Source organism: Balaenoptera physalus (assembly GCF_965194825.1).
Source record: "Balaenoptera physalus genome assembly, contig: HAP1_SCAFFOLD_573, whole genome shotgun sequence".
NCBI lineage: Eukaryota > Metazoa > Chordata > Mammalia > Artiodactyla > Balaenopteridae > Balaenoptera > Balaenoptera physalus.
This window is the reverse complement of record NW_028126165.1, coordinates 2,384-29,833: the sequence shown is the minus strand read 5'-3', so window position 1 is coordinate 29,833 and position 27,450 is coordinate 2,384. Positions and strand designations below refer to the sequence as shown.

The window sequence follows — 27,450 nt, the reverse complement described above, 5'->3', positions numbered from 1 at the left end:
AGGAGACAGCTTATGGAAAAGATGGTGCTTTCAAGAGGGCGGGAGGAACACTGGGTCACAGTGTGCCGGGAAACACTGAGATCCTTGTGGGTGGCAGGACTTGCACAGACGCTAGCTAGAGCTAGGAGCTGTGGCTTTACCATCTTGGGGGTTCAATGCTGGCTGCTCCAGCGAAATCTCGGAGCCCAGGGACGGGCAGCGGAACGTCCACAGGGAGGCCACTGGTAGACTGTGCATAAACACACCTGCGGGCTCTCAGGATGTCCTGGCTGCCATGCTGATCAAAGCTTCTACTCTCCCAAGCAAGCTTACCCCACCTGGATTGGCCAGGAGGGAGCCGGTCCAAGTCTGGAAGCCAGTGCCTTCTGGGAGGAGCCAGCAAATCCCATGTTTCCGTGATTATCTCAGCCAAAACTTCCACCTTCTCGGGAAAAACCACCCTGATCCAACAAGATGGTCACGCCCCCCTCTCTGATCTCTGGCACTTGAGGACAAGGGGCCAGGACCTGCACCTCCTCAGGACATCCTCCTGGGCCTCCTGGGACTTGCAGACTCCTACTAGCCCCGGTGGCATCCGTCCACGGGTACTACCTGACAACCGCCCTTAGTGGGTGGGCGCAGAAAATCAAACACACAGATCACACAAACACACACGCCCCAGCCATATTTTCACGAATTGGTGGTGTAATTACTCCAATTCCCAACTGTTTCTAAATAAGCTCACTGTCCTCATGTTAATCCACGTGGTGGCAAAAGAACACATTAGAGATGGTTCTGTGTTTCTGTGTGGTTTTTTTTTGTTTGTTTGCTTCTAAGTTTTCAATTCTCTGCAGCGCAAACGCCCCGAAAATGTTGGGATGGTTGTATTTGGAATCCAAAGCGTTCCTTTCAAACCAAGCTGTGTCATCATCCATCAGATGACTTGCTTCATATCCCTCTCCTTCTTCCTCCTCTTCTTCTTCTTCCTCCTCCTCCTCCTCCTCTTCTTCTTCCTCTCTTCTCCTTCTTCCAGATGCCAGTTGACCAGTGAAAGTGAAACCGACTTCGTCTTGTGGACGCCAAGGACAAGCACTGAAATTAAGTTCCTTGGCTTGTGAAACCTACACGTGTGGCCTGCCCCTTTCTCTGCCCTCTCCATGGCATGTGAGCAAGGGGGTGGGTTTCAGGGTACCTCTGAAAAAGTCCCGAACTGTTGACGACCATGGGTAGACCCTAGATAAGCAGTCAAGCTTAGTATGTGAATTATCGGGAACTCAAACCCCAGCCAAGGAAATGCTTTAAGAGTGGGAGGCAATGACGTCCTGGTGGTGATGAACGAAGTGGGAAACGTACTCGAGGAAAGCTAGGCTCCAGGTTCTCTCTCCATTTTGGAAAGTACAGTGACACAGCTAAGCGTGAGGGACTCAGAGTTGGGGAATTCCACGGAGAGCAAAAGTATGTGTGGAATGTGAAAAGGTGTGAAAACGAGAGAGCACTGGACCCCAAGCATTCTGGGAAAGGATGACGAGGGCGGCAGCTTCAAAGGGACCTGGGAGCCTCCGAACAGGCCTTCCATTCCAACGCCCACTTGCCTCACGGGATTCCTTCCAGGTTCTCAATTTGCAAGGAAGGGTTCCCCACCATCTGCGGCTATTTACATAAATAGGGGCGGGGCATCCTCATCCATTATAAATCCTGAGCTTCTCAGCACTGAGCAGTTGGCCAGCAGCTTCCGTGCCATCCGTGTGGGTCTCCCACCATGGATTCGTCCAGCTCGTCCGGCACATACAGCACCTCCACAGGTACGTTGCCCTCAGCATCTGGGCTCTGGGGTTGGGTCCTCCAAATACACTCATGCACCTCCCCACCCCAAGGGTTGATCACCACGAAGGTTGAAGTTTCCCAATGACCACTAATTGGCACGGACAGATATGCTGGGATATGTTTCTGGAATCAGTTGGGCAAAAGGATGCACCTTGGTTTGGGCAATTCACGTACATATTTCTGGTTTGCTGGTTCGTTTGTTTTCCTTCTTGAAATCGACATGGAAGTAGGTAGGCCTGTTGCCTGACAATGGCTTCTCTACCAAAAATCCCAGCCTGTGGTTGCAGTGAATGGAACACGAGTGTTTGAAAACGTTCCCAACTAAACTGACACTCTTTTCCGGTTGACCGTGTTTGGGATTTTGAGTTGGTTTCCCATGTTCTATTCTTGCTGTTGTTACGGATTTGCTCTCTTTGGTTTCGTGTTCCATTCGAACTGGTTTAACTTCCATGGTGTCCATGGAAAGAATCCACATCCAGTATGTATTAAGAATAGAAGAAAAAGAGAGTTTTTCTTTGACCACAACTGAAAGCTAGAGCCTGGGAAACAGAGATTCCAGGAGCACTCGAACTGTCTCTCATTGGACTCCAAGGTAGCCAGTGCAGGAGCCTCTGGAGAGGCAAAATCCGCAGTGTGACACGTTCGTTCCTTGAGTGCTTTCCAAAGATTTTCCTTGGAGCTGGCAGGAAGGAAGGGCGCTTTTAAAGGAAGTCCCCGTTGGTGGTCCGAAACCCTTGCCTTGCCTTGCCTCCTTCCAGGGCGAGACCTGGAGACGACCCTACGTCACCAGCTGCCAGCTGCTAGAGCGGGTGGCCCTTGCAGAAGGGTTGGTGTTGTCCTAGAGTTGGAGAGAGTTCAGGAAACTCAAATCTCAAGGATGTGCAGGACGTGCCTGAAACCACATCCACCCTGGCCATCACGCCCGTCTCCCGCCTTAGAAGGCAGGAAACAAACACGCATCTATCCCCTTGCCACCAGAAAGACGCAACCTCAAATAGGACAGGGATGGGGGGCAGCCCTTCAAGGCTGCCCAACTGAAAGAATAGCACACACACACGGCGAGTCAGCAAGACCTTGGGGCCTGGAAAGGGAAACTCATCTTCCGAAGTACACTGGGCTGTTGTGCGTGTGTGGGTGGGCGGGCGCCATCAGACGGGGCCCCACGTTGGTCCTTATCTCAAAAATGTGGGTCTTCTTAACAATCTCCTAGTGCGTTCTGTGTTGGGGGTTGGCTTGTGTGTTTGTCTGGCTTCGTTTGGCTTTCGTCTCGTTTCCTTTCAAATAGTGAAAGCGGATGTGCCCTGTGCGTATGACAGTCCAGAAGCCGGGCTCCTCTCGTTAGCTTAGAGTTCAAGGTAAATCTGGTAGGAGCCATCAAGACTTTCTGAGGCCTCCACAGGTGGACAATCCTTCCACCCATTTTGGTCACGTTAGCCTGTTTTCCTAGGGCTTTCCCCTTCTGCTTGCATGGCGCCCTGTGGATCCTTGGCGAGTGGTGGGGGGATCCCCATAGCCTTGACCCTCAGCTTAGCTTGAGCCCACAGGGTCCCACTCAGCGTGGCTTTCAGGGTGTGCCCACGGTTGTTCCAAATGCAGAGTCTTCCCCTGGCTTAGAGGTTTTTCACGTGGCACAAGGACCAGCGCTGTGCCGGTACCAGTGGTTTGCACCTCCATGGATTCGCCCCTGACACATTCCCCCTTTTCTCTCCCACAGGCCGACTCTCAAGGCCATCGCGAAGGAGGAGGCTGGTTCTGAGGCTGAGTCAGAAGGACACCCTGCAAGCACTCTTTCAACAGAACCCCTACCCCGGGATAACGACCAGAGAACGGCTGGCACGAGAACTGGGCATTCCGGAAAGCAGAATTCAGGTACGTCCGAGTCTCTCGATCCATTCTCCCTCTCGGGGTCCATGGCCAGACGCAAGTCGCCCTACGCCAGCTGGAGTCCTTGCCCTGGGGGCTTCCTCTTCTGGGTGCTCCAGACAGCAGGGACTCGAATCTGGGCAAGGAAGGTGGCTCCCTTTGGAAAACGTGGCCAGACTGAGCTGTGTGGCGAGAGGTCCATTCAAATGGGTGGTCAAGAATAAAGGGCGAGGGGCCAAGGAAGCAGGAGGGCCTGGTGGTGCCAGGGAGGTGTTCCCTTGATGGCTGGCTTCCAAGGAACTAGCCGTGCTGAAGACTTCCCTCTCTGGGCAGGTTGGAGAGGAGTCACCAAAGGTAGGAACACCTCGCCTGCGACCTTACAAAGCGTCGCCAAAGACTGATTGGCTTTCCCTACGAACACGTTTTCTCAGGGTGTCACATTTTCCACACACCACCGTCAGAAACGTCTAAAAACATGCACACACACACGCACACAAGCACAGGTCCACACTGCGGTTCGGCCTCGGGGAATGAGGTAGCATGCACACGGCTTCACTGTTGAAGACAAGGACACATATTCTGAAGATGGGGAGCGGGTACATAAGAGTCTCCTGACCTAAGAGTGATGGAGGCATGTAGTCCCTGAGAAGTGACTGTCAATGAGTAGTTCCCAGGCAGCATGGGAAGTGTGGTTTTCATGGGGGCACTTGCTAATGGATATGATTGCGTGTTATGAGACAGTACTGCCTGTGGGGACATAAGAGAGGCAGGGAACCATGAATCGGGCATGGACCGTGCCAAAGGGGAGGCAAAGAGAGCAAATGAGGGAAAGGAGATTGAGCCTGAGAGCCTGGGACAGAGACAGAGAGAGGGGAAGGCAGGCAGGCAGGCAGGTGGGCAGGCGGGCGGGTGGCAACAGAGACAGACGTCAACAGGTAGATGCGGAGAATCGTAGACGGAGACCAAAAGACCCAGAGACAAACTGGTAGTTTTGATGAGGAGGGGTGGGGCGGGGGAGAGAGAGAGAGAGAGGTAGCTATCCATCCCATTCTGACTGTGGGAAAGCAAGCATTGTCTCCTCCTGTGTCACAAGTCGTTACTCTGGACACCAGTAAGGTGACTCGAAGAGGAAGGATTATTTTCACGGACACAGATTGTGTATTCTGGAATCTGGTGCACTTCTTCAGAGGTGAAAGCGGGAGTCTACATTCTACCTGCCAGTGAGAGTTCAGTCCCTTTGACTCGTAAATATTTACACTGGGGGCAGAGGGGCCGTACTGGGTCTCCATTAGTCGGCTTGTTGCTGGCTGGCTGGCTGGCTGGCGCGTTTGTGCGTTTGTGCTATGGTGCATCCCTGCAATCGATCTTGGAAGTACGTGCATGAGCATTGAATGACAAGGCTTTCTTTCTTTGTACCCAGGTTTGGTTTCAAAACCAACGGGGAAGACGCCTGAAGCAGAGCCGATTGCTGTCGGAGAATGCCTTCAAAGGAGGGCAGTCGCAGCCGCTGCGGCCGCCACCGCCTCAGGCTTTGACTCGAGGTAAGTACCCAGCAATCCAAAGGCATTTCCCCAGAGCATCCCCTTGAGACACAATCATCTCTGAACGTGGATGACCGTGGGGGGCCAAGAACGCTTCAGAGAGGAAACCATGATATCTTGGCTTCTTGCCCCATTCCTGTTCCACACAGGAGCATCATGGCCCTGTTGGAGGGTGGGGAGCTGCATGGCCGGGAAGGCTTGGAATCTTCGGGTCCGGAACCTGCCCGGATGTGCAGAAATCCCTTCTTCCATCACATGGGGCATTTTCACATAGCACTGAATAAGATGTATCGATGTATCGATCTTGATCTATGACATACCACTTCCTACATACCACACACTGCATCTGCTGTGAATGTGCTGCAGTTGGCCTGAATGTCCTCTCTTCTCTGTGTGTTCTTCTTCAGAAAGCTTGGGAAGAGAGGCCAGGCGAAAGAGGACTTTCATCTCTCCTTCTCAAACAAGGGTCCTTGTGCAAGCCTTTGAGAGGGATCGATTTCCATCTATTGCTGCCAGGGAAGAATTGGCTCACCAGACAGGAATTCCCGAACCTCGAATCCAGGTAAGTTCTCCACCAGTGGGTGGGACTTGGGTTCTCCCACGAGGAAGGAGTGTTAAACCTTGTGACGGGTTGCTGCTGGATATAGGTAGGCTTGGCGAGGGGGGATTGGGAGGAGGTTCCCTTCGTCCTACGACTACACTAAGGGGGCTGATCTGAAGGCATCCCTTTCCGGAAGAGGAGAGGGCAATGGAAGTCCTGGGCAGCCAGAGAGGGGCCTGAGGTTGTAGCCGGTCAATGACGGCTCTCCTCAAAGCCAGGGGTGGGGACGGGTGGGGTGGGTCCTGTGTTGCCCTGACGTCCTCCCGCATTTTCAAGAGCCAAGGCGAAAGCTCTAGGTAAAATGGCCCTTAGATGAGGCCCACCAGTACTTGCCATGGACCTGACAGATTGGAGGGCAGGGCAGGGCAGGGCAGGGCGGGCCGGGGCGGGGCCGGCCGGGGATGGGGCGGCGGCAAGTAGATCTGGACTGTCGCGCTGCTAATGTTCCTGTCTCCCCATATGGTTCCCTAGATATGGTTCCAGAACCGAAGAGCTCGGCACCCAAAGCAGAGCGCTAGTGGGCCTGTGAATGCCCTGGCCGAAGGACCAGATGCCACATCAGCCGTGACTGCCCTGTCGGACCAAAGCCCCCCGCCCACTGTCCATAGCAGCTCTCATCGTTATCCTCCCTCTCATGCACCTGAGAGCACGCAATCCTTTGCTGCGGCCACTCCTGTTTTCTCCCCCACCTTTCTTGTGCCAGGGGCTGCCTCTGGGTGCTGTGTGGGCCACCCGTTGATGTTCATCGTGGTCCAGCCCAGCCTGGCAGCACTTCAGGGATGCCAGAACCCGCAGCCTCTTCCGGCCACAGTTCCATGGGGCGAAGGGACACATGCTGTCATCGCCAGTGGGCAGCCTGCCCAGGGGGCCATCGTGCCGCCTGCACCGCCAGAGACACACTTCTGGCCGCAGCAGCCAACCTCAAGTGAAGAGACATCTCCCCAGCTGGAGCAACAGCCCCAGCACTCAGCCCTTCCAGGCTCTTCAAGCCTCCTGGACGAACTCTTGTCAGACGCGGACATTCTGGACAAGGCAGGCCCATTTCTGAATGCGGACGCAGAGGAAGAGGAACTTGCGGCAACCCTGGAAGCCCCCCTCAGCGAGGAAGAATTCCAGGCCTTGCTCGACATGCTGCCAGGCTCCCCAGTGCCACAGGCTTAGGGGGAGGTAGGAAGACCTTCCCCCGAGCCCCGTTCAAGCCTCCTTTCCTGGGAGGCAGAGCCACGGGCGAGAGAAAGGAGAAGGAACAAGCAACGCTCATGATAGTGTCTGGCAGGGCGACCAAGGCAAGAAGACTGTCGACGGCAACTGCGTTGTGTCTACGAGCAATGCCGTGCTCCACACGGACTGTCAGGAAGCATGGGCACCAGGAGGGACACCACCTCTGAAGCCTCAAGGAATTCTAGCCTTCCAATGGCAACGAGGAGGACCCAAGGCTGAACTGGATTTCCCCGTTGTATGTGACATTCCATTGATCCAATCAATAAATCTTGGCACTCAGTTCAAGTTCTTGGTTGTGCTTTGGTCGCTTTGTATTCTCCCGCGTTTCCTCGGGGAGGTGAAATCCCTCCCTTGGCCTGGGACAGCACGGGAAGGTGGTCCAGACGCCCCTGTCTAGTCCCGTAGCTTGTAGCCACAAACACACCCTAGTGGAATCACGAAAACCGTCTCTCAGTGACAACCTTCACTTCGTTTCTGTGTGCAGGGTGTGGAAGGATTCCTCAAGGGCATCGTCCTTGCACACAAAGACAGAACTATGCAAACACTTTCATTGACAGAGTTCATAGTAACAACTGTGCCCGGTTTATTATGCAGGCAAATAATCTCTCTCCATCCCTCCCTCTCTCTCATTGTCTGTCTATGGCCACACACTACACGCACACACCTCTCAAAAGATAAGCCGTGTTACAACTAAAGCGATGCACAAAGGAAATGAAAAATCAAATGCCTGTGGCATCTTAACGTCGTGGCCGGTGATCCCTTCCACTGCTTCTTTCAAAAATATTTTCCAACACATGTGCCTCGTACACTCTGTGTTGAGTGATTCTCCATTGGCTCAATCCGTGCTCCCCATGTCCAGCATGGGTGTGTCAGCGGCACGAAGTAGGAAAATAATCTGAGAGTTGCCACTTGAATGTGTATACACCGATGTATCTGAGTCTCTAGCTACAACTGCATCCGGGTCTCTAGCTCTATAGTGTGTATATCTCTGCAGACACATCTAGTCCTCAGCTCCCTCCAAGTCACTCCTCTGTCTTAGGCTCCCCTTTCTCCAGAGCTCTAGAGCAATATACAGCCCTCTCTCTCTGTCTCTCTGTATCTCTCTCTCTCTTTCTCTTCCTCTCTCTCTCTCTATCTCTCTCCTTCTTTTCGTTGGGCAGAAAGGAAGTGTCAGTTTCAAGGGGCACACAGTTGGCATAGGGCTTCTGGGAAAAGAATCTGGCCACGGTAGCCTCAGGACAAGTATGACTGGAGATGCGGTAAGAGACAGCTTATGGAAAAGATGGTGCTTTCAAGAGGGCGGGAGGAACACTGGGTCACAGTGTGCCGGGAAACACTGAGATCCTTGTGGGTGGCAGGACTTGCACAGACGCTAGCTAGAGCTAGGAGCTGTGGCTTTACCATCTTGGGGGTTCAATGCTGGCTGCTCCAGCGAAATCTCGGAGCCCAGGGACGGGCAGCGGAACGTCCACAGGGAGGCCACTGGTAGACTGTGCATAAACACACCTGCGGGCTCTCAGGATGTCCTGGCTGCCATGCTGATCAAAGCTTCTACTCTCCCAAGCAAGCTTACCCCACCTGGATTGGCCAGGAGGGAGCCGGTCCAAGTCTGGAAGCCAGTGCCTTCTGGGAGGAGCCAGCAAATCCCATGTTTCCGTGATTATCTCAGCCAAAACTTCCACCTTCTCGGGAAAAACCACCCTGATCCAACAAGATGGTCACGCCCCCCTCTCTGATCTCTGGCACTTGAGGACAAGGGGCCAGGACCTGCACCTCCTCAGGACATCCTCCTGGGCCTCCTGGGACTTGCAGACTCCTACTAGCCCCGGTGGCATCCGTCCACGGGTACTACCTGACAACCGCCCTTAGTGGGTGGGCGCAGAAAATCAAACACACAGATCACACAAACACACACGCCCCAGCCATATTTTCACGAATTGGTGGTGTAATTACTCCAATTCCCAACTGTTTCTAAATAAGCTCACTGTCCTCATGTTAATCCACGTGGTGGCAAAAGAACACATTAGAGATGGTTCTGTGTTTCTGTGTGGTTTTTTTTTGTTTGTTTGCTTCTAAGTTTTCAATTCTCTGCAGCGCAAACGCCCCGAAAATGTTGGGATGGTTGTATTTGGAATCCAAAGCGTTCCTTTCAAACCAAGCTGTGTCATCATCCATCATATAACTTGCTTCATATCCCTCTCCTTCTTCCTCCTCTTCTTCTTCTTCCTCCTCCTCCTCCTCCTCTTCTTCTTCCTCTCTTCTCCTTCTTCCAGATGCCAGTTGACCAGTGAAAGTGAAACCGACTTCGTCTTGTGGACGCCAAGGACAAGCACTGAAATTAAGTTCCTTGGCTTGTGAAACCTACACGTGTGGCCTGCCCCTTTCTCTGCCCTCTCCATGGCATGTGAGCAAGGGGGTGGGTTTCAGGGTACCTCTGAAAAAGTCCCGAACTGTTGACGACCATGGGTAGACCCTAGATAAGCAGTCAAGCTTAGTATGTGAATTATCGGGAACTCAAACCCCAGCCAAGGAAATGCTTTAAGAGTGGGAGGCAATGACGTCCTGGTGGTGATGAACGAAGTGGGAAACGTACTCGAGGAAAGCTAGGCTCCAGGTTCTCTCTCCATTTTGGAAAGTACAGTGACACAGCTAAGCGTGAGGGACTCAGAGTTGGGGAATTCCACGGAGAGCAAAAGTATGTGTGGAATGTGAAAAGGTGTGAAAACGAGAGAGCACTGGACCCCAAGCATTCTGGGAAAGGATGACGAGGGCGGCAGCTTCAAAGGGACCTGGGAGCCTCCGAACAGGCCTTCCATTCCAACGCCCACTTGCCTCACGGGATTCCTTCCAGGTTCTCAATTTGCAAGGAAGGGTTCCCCACCATCTGCGGCTATTTACATAAATAGGGGCGGGGCATCCTCATCCATTATAAATCCTGAGCTTCTCAGCACTGAGCAGTTGGCCAGCAGCTTCCGTGCCATCCGTGTGGGTCTCCCACCATGGATTCGTCCAGCTCGTCCGGCACATACAGCACCTCCACAGGTACGTTGCCCTCAGCATCTGGGCTCTGGGGTTGGGTCCTCCAAATACACTCATGCACCTCCCCACCCCAAGGGTTGATCACCACGAAGGTTGAAGTTTCCCAATGACCACTAATTGGCACGGACAGATATGCTGGGATATGTTTCTGGAATCAGTTGGGCAAAAGGATGCACCTTGGTTTGGGCAATTCACGTACATATTTCTGGTTTGCTGGTTCGTTTGTTTTCCTTCTTGAAATCGACATGGAAGTAGGTAGGCCTGTTGCCTGACAATGGCTTCTCTACCAAAAATCCCAGCCTGTGGTTGCAGTGAATGGAACACGAGTGTTTGAAAACGTTCCCAACTAAACTGACACTCTTTTCCGGTTGACCGTGTTTGGGGTTTTGAGTTGGTTTCCCATGTTCTATTCTTGCTGTTGTTACGGATTTGCTCTCTTTGGTTTCGTGTTCCATTCGAACTGGTTTAACTTCCATGGTGTCCATGGAAAGAATCCACATCCAGTATGTATTAAGAATAGAAGAAAAAGAGAGTTTTTCTTTGACCACAACTGAAAGCTAGAGCCTGGGAAACAGAGATTCCAGGAGCACTCGAACTGTCTCTCATTGGACTCCAAGGTAGCCAGTGCAGGAGCCTCTGGAGAGGCAAAATCCGCAGTGTGACACGTTCGTTCCTTGAGTGCTTTCCAAAGATTTTCCTTGGAGCTGGCAGGAAGGAAGGGCGCTTTTAAAGGAAGTCCCCGTTGGTGGTCCGAAACCCTTGCCTTGCCTTGCCTCCTTCCAGGGCGAGACCTGGAGACGACCCTACGTCACCAGCTGCCAGCTGCTAGAGCGGGTGGCCCTTGCAGAAGGGTTGGTGTTGTCCTAGAGTTGGAGAGAGTTCAGGAAACTCAAATCTCAAGGATGTGCAGGACGTGCCTGAAACCACATCCACCCTGGCCATCACGCCCGTCTCCCGCCTTAGAAGGCAGGAAACAAACACGCATCTATCCCCTTGCCACCAGAAAGACGCAACCTCAAATAGGACAGGGATGGGGGGCAGCCCTTCAAGGCTGCCCAACTGAAAGAATAGCACACACACACGGCGAGTCAGCAAGACCTTGGGGCCTGGAAAGGGAAACTCATCTTCCGAAGTACACTGGGCTGTTGTGCGTGTGTGGGTGGGCGGGCGCCATCAGACGGGGCCCCACGTTGGTCCTTATCTCAAAAATGTGGGTCTTCTTAACAATCTCCTAGTGCGTTCTGTGTTGGGGGTTGGCTTGTGTGTTTGTCTGGCTTCGTTTGGCTTTCGTCTCGTTTCCTTTCAAATAGTGAAAGCGGATGTGCCCTGTGCGTATGACAGTCCACAAGCCGGGCTCCTCTCGTTAGCTTAGAGTTCAAGGTAAATCTGGTAGGAGCCATCAAGACTTTCTGAGGCCTCCACAGGTGGACAATCCTTCCACCCATTTTGGTCACGTTAGCCTGTTTTTCTAGGGCTTTCCCCTTCTGCTTGCATGGCGCCCTGTGGATCCTTGGCGAGTGGTGGGGGGATCCCCATAGCCTTGACCCTCAGCTTAGCTTGAGCCCACAGGGTCCCACTCAGCGTGGCTTTCAGGGTGTGCCCACGGTTGTTCCAAATGCAGAGTCTTCCCCTGGCTTAGAGGTTTTTCACGTGGCACAAGGACCAGCGCTGTGCCGGTACCAGTGGTTTGCACCTCCATGGATTCGCCCCTGACACATTCCCCCTTTTCTCTCCCACAGGCCGACTCTCAAGGCCATCGCGAAGGAGGAGGCTGGTTCTGAGGCTGAGTCAGAAGGACACCCTGCAAGCACTCTTTCAACAGAACCCCTACCCCGGGATAACGACCAGAGAACGGCTGGCACGAGAACTGGGCATTCCGGAAAGCAGAATTCAGGTACGTCCGAGTCTCTCGATCCATTCTCCCTCTCGGGGTCCATGGCCAGACGCAAGTCGCCCTACGCCAGCTGGAGTCCTTGCCCTGGGGGCTTCCTCTTCTGGGTGCTCCAGACAGCAGGGACTCGAATCTGGGCAAGGAAGGTGGCTCCCTTTGGAAAACGTGGCCAGACTGAGCTGTGTGGCGAGAGGTCCATTCAAATGGGTGGTCAAGAATAAAGGGCGAGGGGCCAAGGAAGCAGGAGGGCCTGGTGGTGCCAGGGAGGTGTTCCCTTGATGGCTGGCTTCCAAGGAACTAGCCGTGCTGAAGACTTCCCTCTCTGGGCAGGTTGGAGAGGAGTCACCAAAGGTAGGAACACCTCGCCTGCGACCTTACAAAGCGTCGCCAAAGACTGATTGGCTTTCCCTACGAACACGTTTTCTCAGGGTGTCACATTTTCCACACACCACCGTCAGAAACGTCTAAAAACATGCACACACACACGCACACAAGCACAGGTCCACACTGCGGTTCGGCCTCGGGGAATGAGGTAGCATGCACACGGCTTCACTGTTGAAGACAAGGACACATATTCTGAAGATGGGGAGCGGGTACATAAGAGTCTCCTGACCTAAGAGTGATGGAGGCATGTAGTCCCTGAGAAGTGACTGTCAATGAGTAGTTCCCAGGCAGCATGGGAAGTGTGGTTTTCATGGGGGCACTTGCTAATGGATATGATTGCGTGTTATGAGACAGTACTGCCTGTGGGGACATAAGAGAGGCAGGGAACCATGAATCGGGCATGGACCGTGCCAAAGGGGAGGCAAAGAGAGCAAATGAGGGAAAGGAGATTGAGCCTGAGAGCCTGGGACAGAGACAGAGAGAGGGGAAGGCAGGCAGGCAGGCAGGTGGGCAGGCGGGCGGGTGGCAACAGAGACAGACGTCAACAGGTAGATGCGGAGAATCGTAGACGGAGACCAAAAGACCCAGAGACAAACTGGTAGTTTTGATGAGGAGGGGTGGGGCGGGGGAGAGAGAGAGAGAGAGGTAGCTATCCATCCCATTCTGACTGTGGGAAAGCAAGCATTGTCTCCTCCTGTGTCACAAGTCGTTACTCTGGACACCAGTAAGGTGACTCGAAGAGGAAGGATTATTTTCACGGACACAGATTGTGTATTCTGGAATCTGGTGCACTTCTTCAGAGGTGAAAGCGGGAGTCTACATTCTACCTGCCAGTGAGAGTTCAGTCCCTTTGACTCGTAAATATTTACACTGGGGGCAGAGGGGCCGTACTGGGTCTCCATTAGTCGGCTTGTTGCTGGCTGGCTGGCTGGCTGGCGCGTTTGTGCGTTTGTGCTATGGTGCATCCCTGCAATCGATCTTGGAAGTACGTGCATGAGCATTGAATGACAAGGCTTTCTTTCTTTGTACCCAGGTTTGGTTTCAAAACCAACGGAGAAGACGCCTGAAGCAGAGCCGATTGCTGTCGGAGAATGCCTTCAAAGGAGGGCAGTCGCAGCCGCTGCGGCCGCCACCGCCTCAGGCTTTGACTAGAGGTAAGTACCCAGCAATCCAAAGGCATTTCCCCAGAGCATCCCCTTGAGACACAATCATCTCTGAACGTGGATGACCGTGGGGGGCCAAGAACGCTTCAGAGAGGAAACCATGATATCTTGGCTTCTTGCCCCATTCCTGTTCCACACAGGAGCATCATGGCCCTGTTGGAGGGTGGGGAGCTGCATGGCCGGGAAGGCTTGGAATCTTCGGGTCCGGAACCTGCCCGGATGTGCAGAAATCCCTTCTTCCATCACATGGGGCATTTTCACATAGCACTGAATAAGATGTATCGATGTATCGATCTTGATCTATGACATACCACTTCCTACATACCACACACTGCATCTGCTGTGAATGTGCTGCAGTTGGCCTGAATGTCCTCTCTTCTCTGTGTGTTCTTCTTCAGAAAGCTTGGGAAGAGAGGCCAGGCGAAAGAGGACTTTCATCTCTCCTTCTCAAACAAGGGTCCTTGTGCAAGCCTTTGAGAGGGATCGATTTCCATCTATTGCTGCCAGGGAAGAATTGGCTCACCAGACAGGAATTCCCGAACCTCGAATCCAGGTAAGTTCTCCACCAGTGGGTGGGACTTGGGTTCTCCCACGAGGAAGGAGTGTTAAACCTTGTGACGGGTTGCTGCTGGATATAGGTAGGCTTGGCGAGGGGGGATTGGGAGGAGGTTCCCTTCGTCCTACGAATACACTAAGGGGGCTGATCTGAAGGCATCCCTTTCCGGAAGAGGAGAGGGCAATGGAAGTCCTGGGCAGCCAGAGAGGGGCCTGAGGTTGTAGCCGGTCAATGACGGCTCTCCTCAAAGCCAGGGGTGGGGACGGGTGGGGTGGGTCCTGTGTTGCCCTGACGTCCTCCCGCATTTTCAAGAGCCAAGGCGAAAGCTCTAGGTAAAATGGCCCTTAGATGAGGCCCACCAGTACTTGCCATGGACCTGACAGATTGGAGGGCAGGGCAGGGCAGGGCAGGGCGGGCCGGGGCGGGGCCGGCCGGGGATGGGGCGGCGGCAAGTAGATCTGGACTGTCGCGCTGCTAATGTTCCTGTCTCCCCATATGGTTCCCTAGATATGGTTCCAGAACCGAAGAGCTCGGCACCCAAAGCAGAGCGCTAGTGGGCCTGTGAATGCCCTGGCCGAAGGACCAGATGCCACATCAGCCGTGACTGCCCTGTCGGACCAAAGCCCCCCGCCCACTGTCCATAGCAGCTCTCATCGTTATCCTCCCTCTCATGCACCTGAGAGCACGCAATCCTTTGCTGCGGCCACTCCTGTTTTCTCCCCCACCTTTCTTGTGCCAGGGGCTGCCTCTGGGTGCTGTGTGGGCCACCCGTTGATGTTCATCGTGGTCCAGCCCAGCCTGGCAGCACTTCAGGGATGCCAGAACCCGCAGCCTCTTCCGGCCACAGTTCCATGGGGCGAAGGGACACATGCTGTCATCGCCAGTGGGCAGCCTGCCCAGGGGGCCATCGTGACGCCTGCACCGCCAGAGACACACTTCTGGCCGCAGCAGCCAACCTCAAGTGAAGAGACATCTCCCCAGCTGGAGCAACAGCCCCAGCACTCAGCCCTTCCAGGCTCTTCAAGCCTCCTGGACGAACTCTTGTCAGACGCGGACATTCTGGACAAGGCAGGCCCATTTCTGAATGCGGACGCAGAGGAAGAGGAACTTGCGGCAACCCTGGAAGCCCCCCTCAGCGAGGAAGAATTCCAGGCCTTGCTCGACATGCTGCCAGGCTCCCCAGTGCCACAGGCTTAGGGGGAGGTAGGAAGACCTTCCCCCGAGCCCCGTTCAAGCCTCCTTTCCTGGGAGGCAGAGCCACGGGCGAGAGAAAGGAGAAGGAACAAGCAACGCTCATGATAGTGTCTGGCAGGGCGACCAAGGCAAGAAGACTGTCGACGGCAACTGCGTTGTGTCTACGAGCAATGCCGTGCTCCACACGGACTGTCAGGAAGCATGGGCACCAGGAGGGACACCACCTCTGAAGCCTCAAGGAATTCTAGCCTTCCAATGGCAACGAGGAGGACCCAAGGCTGAACTGGATTTCCCCGTTGTATGTGACATTCCATTGATCCAATCAATAAATCTTGGCACTCAGTTCAAGTTCTTGGTTGTGCTTTGGTCGCTTTGTATTCTCCCGCGTTTCCTCGGGGAGGTGAAATCCCTCCCTTGGCCTGGGACAGCACGGGAAGGTGGTCCAGACGCCCCTGTCTAGTCCCGTAGCTTGTAGCCACAAACACACCCTAGTGGAATCACGAAAACCGTCTCTCAGTGACAACCTTCACTTCGTTTCTGTGTGCAGGGTGTGGAAGGATTCCTCAAGGGCATCGTCCTTGCACACAAAGACAGAACTATGCAAACACTTTCATTGACAGAGTTCATAGTAACAACTGTGCCCGGTTTATTATGCAGGCAAATAATCTCTCTCCATCCCTCCCTCTCTCTCATTGTCTGTCTACGGCCACACACTACACGCACACACCTCTCAAAAGATAAGCCGTGTTACAACTAAAGCGATGCACAAAGGAAATGAAAAATCAAATGCCTGTGGCATCTTAACGTCGTGGCCGGTGATCCCTTCCACTGCTTCTTTCAAAAATATTTTCCAACACATGTGCCTCGTACACTCTGTGTTGAGTGATTCTCCATTGGCTCAATCCGTGCTCCCCATGTCCAGCATGGGTGTGTCAGCGGCACGAAGTAGGAAAATAATCTGAGAGTTGCCACTTGAATGTGTATACACCGATGTATCTGAGTCTCTAGCTACAACTGCATCCGGGTCTCTAGCTCTATAGTGTGTATATCTCTGCAGACACATCTAGTCCTCAGCTCCCTCCCAGTCACTCCTCTGTCTTAGGCTCCCCTTTCTCCAGAGCTCTAGAGCAATATACAGCCCTCTCTCTCTGTCTCTCTGTATCTCTCTCTCTCTCTCTCTCTGTCTCTCTCTTCCTCTCTCTCTCTCTCTCTATCTCTCTCCTTCTTTTCGTTGGGCAGAAAGGAAGCGTCAGTTTCAAGGGGCACACAGTTGGCATAGGGCTTCTGGGAAAAGAATCTGGCCACGGTAGCCTCAGGACAAGTATGACTGGAGATGCGGTAAGAGACAGCTTATGGAAAAGATGGTGCTTTCAAGAGGGCGGGAGGAACACTGGGTCACAGTGTGCCGGGAAACACTGAGATCCTTGTGGGTGGCAGGACTTGCACAGACGCTAGCTAGAGCTAGGAGCTGTGGCTTTACCATCTTGGGGGTTCAATGCTGGCTGCTCCAGCGAAATCTCGGAGCCCAGGGACGGGCAGCGGAACGTCCACAGGGAGGCCACTGGTGGACTGTGCATAAACACACCTGCGGGCTCTCAGGATGTCCTGGCTGCCATGCTGATCAAAGCTTCTACTCTCCCAAGCAAGCTTACCCCACCTGGATTGTCCAGGAGGGAGCCGGTCCAAGTCTGGAAGCCAGTGCCTTCTGGGAGGAGCCAGCAAATCCCATGTTTCCGTGATTATCTCAGCCAAAACTTCCACCTTCTCGGGAAAAACCACCCTGATCCAACAAGATGGTCACGCCCCCCTCTCTGATCTCTGGCACTTGAGGACAAGGGACCAGGACCTGCACCTCCTCAGGACATCCTCCTGGGCCTCCTGGGACTTGCAGACTCCTACTAGCCCCGGTGGCATCCGTCCACGGGTACTACCTGACAACCGCCCTTAGTGGGTGGGTGCAGAAAATCAAACACACAGATCACACAAACACACACGCCCCAGCCATATTTTCACGAATTGGTGGTGTAATTACTCCAATTCCCAACTGTTTCTAAATAAGCTCACTGTCCTCATGTTAATCCACGTGGTGGCAAAAGAACACATTAGAGATGGTTCTGTGTTTCTGTGTGGTTTTTTTGTTTGTTTGCTTCTAAGTTTTCAATTCTCTGCAGCGCAAACGCCCCGAAAATGTTGGGATGGTTGTATTTGGAATCCAAAGCGTTCCTTTCAAACCAAGCTGTGTCATCATCCATCATATGACTTGCTTCATATCCCTCTCCTTCTTCCTCCTCTTCTTCTTCTTCCTCCTCCTCCTCCTCCTCTTCTTCTTCCTCTCTTCTCCTTCTTCCAGATGCCAGTTGACCAGTGAAAGTGAAACCGACTTCGTCTTGTGGACGCCAAGGACAAGCACTGAAATTAAGTTCCTTGGCTTGTGAAACCTACACGTGTGGCCTGCCCCTTTCTCTGCCCTCTCATGCCCCCTTGCATGTGAGCAAGGGGGTGGGTTTCAGGGTACCTCTGAAAAAGTCCCGAACTGTTGACGACCATGGGTAGACCCTAGATAAGCAGTCAAGCTTACTGTGTGAATTATCGGGAACTCAAACCCCAGCCAAGGAAATGCTTTAAGACTGGGAGGCAATGACGTCCTGGTGGTGATGAACGAAGTGGGAAACGTACTCGAGGAAAGCTAGGCTCCAGGTTCTCTCTCCATTTTGGAAAGTACAGTGACACAGCTAAGCGTGAGGGACTCAGAGTTGGGGAATTCCACGGAGAGCAAAAGTATGTGTGGAATGTGAAAAGGTGTGAAAACGAGAGAGCACTGGACCCCAAGCATTCTGGGAAAGGATGACGAGGGCGGCAGCTTCAAAGGGACCTGGGAGCCTCCGAACAGGCCTTCCATTCCAACGCCCACTTGCCTCACGGGATTCCTTCCAGGTTCTCAATTTGCAAGGAAGGGTTCCCCACCATCTGCGGCTATTTACATAAATAGGGGCGGGGCATCCTCATCCATTATAAATCCTGAGCTTCTCAGCACTGAGCAGTTGGCCAGCAGCTTCCGTGCCATCCGTGTGGGTCTCCCACCATGGATTCGTCCAGCTCGTCCGGCACATACAGCACCTCCACAGGTACGTTGCCCTCAGCATCTGGGCTCTGGGGTTGGGTCCTCCAAATACACTCATGCACCTCCCCACCCCAAGGGTTGATCACCACGAAGGTTGAAGTTTCCCAATGACCACTAATTGGCACGGACAGATATGCTGGGATATGTTTCTGGAATCAGTTGGGCAAAAGGATGCACCTTGGTTTGGGCAATTCACGTACATATTTCTGGTTTGCTGGTTCGTTTGTTTTCCTTCTTGAAATCGACATGGAAGTAGGTAGGCCTGTTGCCTGACAATGGCTTCTCTACCAAAAATCCCAGCCTGTGGTTGCAGTGAATGGAACACGAGTGTTTGAAAACGTTCCCAACTAAACTGACACTCTTTTCCGGTTGACCGTGTTTGGGATTTTGAGTTGGTTTCCCATGTTCTATTCTTGCTGTTGTTACGGATTTGCTCTCTTTGGTTTCGTGTTCCATTCGAACTGGTTTAACTTCCATGGTGTCCATGGAAAGAATCCACATCCAGTATGTATTAAGAATAGAAGAAAAAGAGAGTTTTTCTTTGACCACAACTGAAAGCTAGAGCCTGGGAAACAGAGATTCCAGGAGCACTCGAACTGTCTCTCATTGGACTCCAAGGTAGCCAGTGCAGGAGCCTCTGGAGAGGCAAAATCCGCAGTGTGACACGTTCGTTCCTTGAGTGCTTTCCAAAGATTTTCCTTGGAGCTGGCAGGAAGGAAGGGCGCTTTTAAAGGAAGTCCCCGTTGGTGGTCCGAAACCCTTGCCTTGCCTTGCCTCCTTCCAGGGCGAGACCTGGAGACGACCCTACGTCACCAGCTGCCAGCTGCTAGAGCGGGTGGCCCTTGCAGAAGGGTTGGTGTTGTCCTAGAGTTGGAGAGAGTTCAGGAAACTCAAATCTCAAGGATGTGCAGGACGTGCCTGAAACCACATCCACCCTGGCCATCACGCCCGTCTCCCGCCTTAGAAGGCAGGAAACAAACACGCATCTATCCCCTTGCCACCAGAAAGACGCAACCTCAAATAGGACAGGGATGGGGGGCAGCCCTTCAAGGCTGCCCAACTGAAAGAATAGCACACACACACGGCGAGTCAGCAAGACCTTGGGGCCTGGAAAGGGAAACTCATCTTCCGAAGTACACTGGGCTGTTGTGCGTGTGTGGGTGGGCGGGCGCCATCAGACGGGGCCCCACGTTGGTCCTTATCTCAAAAATGTGGGTCTTCTTAACAATCTCCTAGTGCGTTCTGTGTTGGGGGTTGGCTTGTGTGTTTGTCTGGCTTCGTTTGGCTTTCGTCTCGTTTCCTTTCAAATAGTGAAAGCGGATGTGCCCTGTGCGTATGACAGTCCAGAAGCCGGGCTCCTCTCGTTAGCTTAGAGTTCAAGGTAAATCTGGTAGGAGCCATCAAGACTTTCTGAGGCCTCCACAGGTGGACAATCCTTCCACCCATTTTGGTCACGTTAGCCTGTTTTCCTAGGGCTTTCCCCTTCTGCTTGCATGGCGCCCTGTGGATCCTTGGCGAGTGGTGGGGGGATCCCCATAGCCTTGACCCTCAGCTTAGCTTGAGCCCACAGGGTCCCACTCAGCGTGGCTTTCAGGGTGTGCCCACGGTTGTTCCAAATGCAGAGTCTTCCCCTGGCTTAGAGGTTTTTCACGTGGCACAAGGACCAGCGCTGTGCCGGTACCAGTGGTTTGCACCTCCATGGATTCGCCCCTGACACATTCCCCCTTTTCTCTCCCACAGGCCGACTCTCAAGGCCATCGCGAAGGAGGAGGCTGGTTCTGAGGCTGAGTCAGAAGGACACCCTGCAAGCACTCTTTCAACAGAACCCCTACCCCGGGATAACGACCAGAGAACGGCTGGCACGAGAACTGGGCATTCCGGAAAGCAGAATTCAGGTACGTCCGAGTCTCTCGATCCATTCTCCCTCTCGGGGTCCATGGCCAGACGCAAGTCGCCCTACGCCAGCTGGAGTCCTTGCCCTGGGGGCTTCCTCTTCTGGGTGCTCCAGACAGCAGGGACTCGAATCTGGGCAAGGAAGGTGGCTCCCTTTGGAAAACGTGGCCAGACTGAGCTGTGTGGCGAGAGGTCCATTCAAATGGGTGGTCAAGAATAAAGGGCGAGGGGCCAAGGAAGCAGGAGGGCCTGGTGGTGCCAGGGAGGTGTTCCCTTGATGGCTGGCTTCCAAGGAACTAGCCGTGCTGAAGACTTCCCTCTCTGGGCAGGTTGGAGAGGAGTCACCAAAGGTAGGAACACCTCGCCTGCGACCTTACAAAGCGTCGCCAAAGACTGATTGGCTTTCCCTACGAACACGTTTTCTCAGGGTGTCACATTTTCCACACACCACCGTCAGAAACGTCTAAAAACATGCACACACACACGCACACAAGCACAGGTCCACACTGCGGTTCGGCCTCGGGGAATGAGGTAGCATGCACACGGCTTCACTGTTGAAGACAAGGACACATATTCTGAAGATGGGGAGCGGGTACATAAGAGTCTCCTGACCTAAGAGTGATGGAGGCATGTAGTCCCTGAGAAGTGACTGTCAATGAGTAGTTCCCAGGCAGCATGGGAAGTGTGGTTTTCATGGGGGCACTTGCTAATGGATATGATTGCGTGTTATGAGACAGTACTGCCTGTGGGGACATAAGAGAGGCAGGGAACCATGAATCGGGCATGGACCGTGCCAAAGGGGAGGCAAAGAGAGCAAATGAGGGAAAGGAGATTGAGCCTGAGAGCCTGGGACAGAGACAGAGAGAGGGGAAGGCAGGCAGGCAGGCAGGTGGGCAGGCGGGCGGGTGGCAACAGAGACAGACGTCAACAGGTAGATGCGGAGAATCGTAGACGGAGACCAAAAGACCCAGAGACAAACTGGTAGTTTTGATGAGGAGGGGTGGGGCGGGGGAGAGAGAGAGAGAGAGGTAGCTATCCATCCCATTCTGACTGTGGGAAAGCAAGCATTGTCTCCTCCTGTGTCACAAGTCGTTACTCTGGACACCAGTAAGGTGACTCGAAGAGGAAGGATTATTTTCACGGACACAGATTGTGTATTCTGGAATCTGGTGCACTTCTTCAGAGGTGAAAGCGGGAGTCTACATTCTACCTGCCAGTGAGAGTTCAGTCCCTTTGACTCGTAAATATTTACACTGGGGGCAGAGGGGCCGTACTGGGTCTCCATTAGTCGGCTTGTTGCTGGCTGGCTGGCTGGCTGGCGCGTTTGTGCGTTTGTGCTATGGTGCATCCCTGCAATCGATCTTGGAAGTACGTGCATGAGCATTGAATGACAAGGCTTTCTTTCTTTGTACCCAGGTTTGGTTTCAAAACCAACGGGGAAGACGCCTGAAGCAGAGCCGATTGCTGTCGGAGAATGCCTTCAAAGGAGGGCAGTCGCAGCCGCTGCGGCCGCCACCGCCTCAGGCTTTGACTCGAGGTAAGTACCCAGCAATCCAAAGGCATTTCCCCAGAGCATCCCCTTGAGACACAATCATCTCTGAACGTGGATGACCGTGGGGGGCCAAGAACGCTTCAGAGAGGAAACCATGATATCTTGGCTTCTTGCCCCATTCCTGTTCCACACAGGAGCATCATGGCCCTGTTGGAGGGTGGGGAGCTGCATGGCCGGGAAGGCTTGGAATCTTCGGGTCCGGAACCTGCCCGGATGTGCAGAAATCCCTTCTTCCATCACATGGGGCATTTTCACATAGCACTGAATAAGATGTATCGATGTATCGATCTTGATCTATGACATACCACTTCCTACATACCACACACTGCATCTGCTGTGAATGTGCTGCAGTTGGCCTGAATGTCCTCTCTTCTCTGTGTGTTCTTCTTCAGAAAGCTTGGGAAGAGAGGCCAGGCGAAAGAGGACTTTCATCTCTCCTTCTCAAACAAGGGTCCTTGTGCAAGCCTTTGAGAGGGATCGATTTCCATCTATTGCTGCCAGGGAAGAATTGGCTCACCAGACAGGAATTCCCGAACCTCGAATCCAGGTAAGTTCTCCACCAGTGGGTGGGACTTGGGTTCTCCCACGAGGAAGGAGTGTTAAACCTTGTGACGGGTTGCTGCTGGATATAGGTAGGCTTGGCGAGGGGGGATTGGGAGGAGGTTCCCTTCGTCCTACGACTACACTAAGGGGGCTGATCTGAAGGCATCCCTTTCCGGAAGAGGAGAGGGCAATGGAAGTCCTGGGCAGCCAGAGAGGGGCCTGAGGTTGTAGCCGGTCAATGACGGCTCTCCTCAAAGCCAGGGGTGGGGACGGGTGGGGTGGGTCCTGTGTTGCCCTGACGTCCTCCCGCATTTTCAAGAGCCAAGGCGAAAGCTCTAGGTAAAATGGCCCTTAGATGAGGCCCACCAGTACTTGCCATGGACCTGACAGATTGGAGGGCAGGGCAGGGCAGGGCAGGGCGGGCCGGGGCGGGGCCGGCCGGGGATGGGGCGGCGGCAAGTAGATCTGGACTGTCGCGCTGCTAATGTTCCTGTCTCCCCATATGGTTCCCTAGATATGGTTCCAGAACCGAAGAGCTCGGCACCCAAAGCAGAGCGCTAGTGGGCCTGTGAATGCCCTGGCCGAAGGACCAGATGCCACATCAGCCGTGACTGCCCTGTCGGACCAAAGCCCCCCGCCCACTGTCCATAGCAGCTCTCATCGTTATCCTCCCTCTCATGCACCTGAGAGCACGCAATCCTTTGCTGCGGCCACTCCTGTTTTCTCCCCCACCTTTCTTGTGCCAGGGGCTGCCTCTGGGTGCTGTGTGGGCCACCCGTTGATGTTCATCGTGGTCCAGCCCAGCCTGGCAGCACTTCAGGGATGCCAGAACCCGCAGCCTCTTCCGGCCACAGTTCCATGGGGCGAAGGGACACATGCTGTCATCGCCAGTGGGCAGCCTGCCCAGGGGGCCATCGTGCCGCCTGCACCGCCAGAGACACACTTCTGGCCGCAGCAGCCAACCTCAAGTGAAGAGACATCTCCCCAGCTGGAGCAACAGCCCCAGCACTCAGCCCTTCCAGGCTCTTCAAGCCTCCTGGACGAACTCTTGTCAGACGCGGACATTCTGGACAAGGCAGGCCCATTTCTGAATGCGGACGCAGAGGAAGAGGAACTTGCGGCAACCCTGGAAGCCCCCCTCAGCGAGGAAGAATTCCAGGCCTTGCTCGACATGCTGCCAGGCTCCCCAGTGCCACAGGCTTAGGGGGAGGTAGGAAGACCTTCCCCCGAGCCCCGTTCAAGCCTCCTTTCCTGGGAGGCAGAGCCACGGGCGAGAGAAAGGAGAAGGAACAAGCAACGCTCATGATAGTGTCTGGCAGGGCGACCAAGGCAAGAAGACTGTCGACGGCAACTGCGTTGTGTCTACGAGCAATGCCGTGCTCCACACGGACTGTCAGGAAGCATGGGCACCAGGAGCGACACCACCTCTGAAGCCTCAAGGGACTCTAGCCTTCCAATGACAACGAGGAGGACCCAAGGCTGAACTGGATTTCCCCGTTGTATGTGACATTCCATTGATCCAATCAATAAATCTTGGCACTCAGTTCAAGTTCTTGGTTGTGCTTTGGTCGCTTTGTATTCTCCCGCGTTTCCTCGGGGAGGTGAAATCCCTCCCTTGGCCTGGGACAGCACGGGAAGGTGGTCCAGACGCCCCTGTCTAGTCCCGTAGCTTGTAGCCACAAACACACCCTAGTGGAATCACGAAAACCGTCTCTCAGTGACAGCCTTCACTTGGTTTCTGGGGGCATGGTGTGGAAGTGTTCCTCAAGGGCATCGTCCTTGCACACAAGGACAGAACTATGCAAATACTTTCATTGACAGAGTTCATAGTAACAACTGTGCCCGGTTTATTATGCAGGCAAATAATCTCTCTCCGTCCCTCCCTCTCTCTCATTGTCTGTCTACGGCCACACACTACACGCACACACCTCTCAAAAGATAAGCCGTGTTACAACTAAAGCGATGCACAAAGGAAATGAAAAACCAAATGCCTGTGGCATCTTAACGTTGTGGCCGGTGATCCCTTCCACTGCTTCTTTCAAAAATATTTTCCAACACATGTGCCTCGTACACTCTGTGTTGAGTGATTCTCCATTGGCTCAATCCGTGCTCCCCATGTCCAGCACGGGTGTGTCAGCGGCACGAAGTAGGAAAATAATCTGAGAGTTGCCACTTGAATGTGTATACACCGATGTATCTGAGTCTCTAGCTACAACTGCATCCGGGTCTCTAGCTCTATAGTGTGTATATCTCTGCAGACACATCTAGTCCTCAGCTCCCTCCCAGTCACTCCTCTGTCTTAGGCTCCCCTTTCTCCAGAGCTCTAGAGCAATATACAGCCCTCTCTCTCTGTCTCTCTGTATCTCTCTCTCTCTCTCTCTCTGTCTCTCTCTTCCTCTCTCTCTCTCTCTCTATCTCTCTCCTTCTTTTCGTTGGGCAGAAAGGAAGTGTCAGTTTCAAGGGGCACACAGTTGGCATAGGGCTTCTGGGAAAAGAATCTGGCCACGGTAGCCTCAGGACAAGTATGACTGGAGATGCGGTAAGAGGAGACAGCTTATGGAAAAGATGGTGCTTTCAAGAGGGCGGGAGGAACACTGGGTCACAGTGTGCCGGGAAACACTGAGATCCTTGTGGGTGGCAGGACTTGCACAGACGCTAGCTAGAGCTAGGAGCTGTGGCTTTACCATCTTGGGGGTTCAATGCTGGCTGCTCCAGCGAAATCTCGGAGCCCAGGGACGGGCAGCGGAACGTCCACAGGGAGGCCACTGGTAGACTGTGCATAAACACACCTGCGGGCTCTCAGGATGTCCTGGCTGCCATGCTGATCAAAGCTTCTACTCTCCCAAGCAAGCTTACCCCACCTGGATTGGCCAGGAGGGAGCCGGTCCAAGTCTGGAAGCCAGTGCCTTCTGGGAGGAGCCAGCAAATCCCATGTTTCCGTGATTATCTCAGCCAAAACTTCCACCTTCTCGGGAAAAACCACCCTGATCCAACAAGATGGTCACGCCCCCCTCTCTGATCTCTGGCACTTGAGGACAAGGGGCCAGGACCTGCACCTCCTCAGGACATCCTCCTGGGCCTCCTGGGACTTGCAGACTCCTACTAGCCCCGGTGGCATCCGTCCACGGGTACTACCTGACAACCGCCCTTAGTGGGTGGGCGCAGAAAATCAAACACACAGATCACACAAACACACACGCCCCAGCCATATTTTCACGAATTGGTGGTGTAATTACTCCAATTCCCAACTGTTTCTAAATAAGCTCACTGTCCTCATGTTAATCCACGTGGTGGCAAAAGAACACATTAGAGATGGTTCTGTGTTTCTGTGTGGTTTTTTTTTGTTTGTTTGCTTCTAAGTTTTCAATTCTCTGCAGCGCAAACGCCCCGAAAATGTTGGGATGGTTGTATTTGGAATCCAAAGCGTTCCTTTCAAACCAAGCTGTGTCATCATCCATCAGATGACTTGCTTCATATCCCTCTCCTTCTTCCTCCTCTTCTTCTTCTTCCTCCTCCTCCTCCTCCTCTTCTTCTTCCTCTCTTCTCCTTCTTCCAGATGCCAGTTGACCAGTGAAAGTGAAACCGACTTCGTCTTGTGGACGCCAAGGACAAGCACTGAAATTAAGTTCCTTGGCTTGTGAAACCTACACGTGTGGCCTGCCCCTTTCTCTGCCCTCTCCATGGCATGTGAGCAAGGGGGTGGGTTTCAGGGTACCTCTGAAAAAGTCCCGAACTGTTGACGACCATGGGTAGACCCTAGATAAGCAGTCAAGCTTAGTATGTGAATTATCGGGAACTCAAACCCCAGCCAAGGAAATGCTTTAAGAGTGGGAGGCAATGACGTCCTGGTGGTGATGAACGAAGTGGGAAACGTACTCGAGGAAAGCTAGGCTCCAGGTTCTCTCTCCATTTTGGAAAGTACAGTGACACAGCTAAGCGTGAGGGACTCAGAGTTGGGGAATTCCACGGAGAGCAAAAGTATGTGCGGAATGTGAAAAGGTGTGAAAACGAGAGAGCACTGGACCCCAAGCATTCTGGGAAAGGATGACGAGGGCGGCAGCTTCAAAGGGACCTGGGAGCCTCCGAACAGGCCTTCCATTCCAACGCCCACTTGCCTCACGGGATTCCTTCCAGGTTCTCAATTTGCAAGGAAGGGTTCCCCACCATCTGCGGCTATTTACATAAATAGGGGCGGGGCATCCTCATCCATTATAAATCCTGAGCTTCTCAGCACTGAGCAGTTGGCCAGCAGCTTCCGTGCCATCCGTGTGGGTCTCCCACCATGGATTCGTCCAGCTCGTCCGGCACATACAGCACCTCCACAGGTACGTTGCCCTCAGCATCTGGGCTCTGGGGTTGGGTCCTCCAAATACACTCATGCACCTCCCCACCCCAAGGGTTGATCACCACGAAGGTTGAAGTTTCCCAATGACCACTAATTGGCACGGACAGATATGCTGGGATATGTTTCTGGAATCAGTTGGGCAAAAGGATGCACCTTGGTTTGGGCAATTCACGTACATATTTCTGGTTTGCTGGTTCGTTTGTTTTCCTTCTTGAAATCGACATGGAAGTAGGTAGGCCTGTTGCCTGACAATGGCTTCTCTACCAAAAATCCCAGCCTGTGGTTGCAGTGAATGGAACACGAGTGTTTGAAAACGTTCCCAACTAAACTGACACTCTTTTCCGGTTGACCGTGTTTGGGATTTTGAGTTGGTTTCCCATGTTCTATTCTTGCTGTTGTTACGGATTTGCTCTCTTTGGTTTCGTGTTCCATTCGAACTGGTTTAACTTCCATGGTGTCCATGGAAAGAATCCACATCCAGTATGTATTAAGAATAGAAGAAAAAGAGAGTTTTTCTTTGACCACAACTGAAAGCTAGAGCCTGGGAAACAGAGATTCCAGGAGCACTCGAACTGTCTCTCATTGGACTCCAAGGTAGCCAGTGCAGGAGCCTCTGGAGAGGCAAAATCCGCAGTGTGACACGTTCGTTCCTTGAGTGCTTTCCAAAGATTTTCCTTGGAGCTGGCAGGAAGGAAGGGCGCTTTTAAAGGAAGTCCCCGTTGGTGGTCCGAAACCCTTGC

General features: G+C 53.4%; 3 protein-coding genes across 3 annotated transcripts; all 3 read left to right on the top strand.

Moving 5' to 3' along the window:
* Window positions 1-1,738: 1,738 nt before the first annotated feature.
* Window positions 1,739-6,969, top strand: LOC309653539 (double homeobox protein 4-like protein 4; the record flags this gene model as incomplete). The annotated part of the gene is made up of 5 exons (XM_082478463.1): window positions 1,739-1,781; window positions 3,518-3,672; window positions 5,087-5,207; window positions 5,615-5,769; window positions 6,280-6,969. The coding sequence occupies 5 exons, from the start codon at window positions 1,739-1,741 to the stop codon at window positions 6,967-6,969; spliced, it is 1,164 nt and encodes a 387-aa protein (XP_082334589.1).
* A 3,059-nt stretch (window positions 6,970-10,028) lies between these two features.
* On the top strand, window positions 10,029-15,259 carry LOC309653538 (double homeobox protein 4-like protein 4; the record flags this gene model as incomplete). The annotated part of the gene is made up of 5 exons (XM_082478462.1): window positions 10,029-10,071; window positions 11,808-11,962; window positions 13,377-13,497; window positions 13,905-14,059; window positions 14,570-15,259. The coding sequence occupies 5 exons, from the start codon at window positions 10,029-10,031 to the stop codon at window positions 15,257-15,259; spliced, it is 1,164 nt and encodes a 387-aa protein (XP_082334588.1).
* A 3,079-nt stretch (window positions 15,260-18,338) lies between these two features.
* On the top strand, window positions 18,339-22,525 carry LOC309653537 (uncharacterized protein; the record flags this gene model as incomplete). Its single annotated transcript, XM_082478461.1, has 5 exons — window positions 18,339-18,381; window positions 19,162-19,229; window positions 20,018-20,272; window positions 21,687-21,807; window positions 22,164-22,525. 5 exons carry the CDS (start codon window positions 18,339-18,341, stop codon window positions 22,523-22,525), a joined length of 849 nt encoding a protein of 282 aa, XP_082334587.1.
* Between the last annotated feature and the right edge of the window lie 4,925 nt (window positions 22,526-27,450).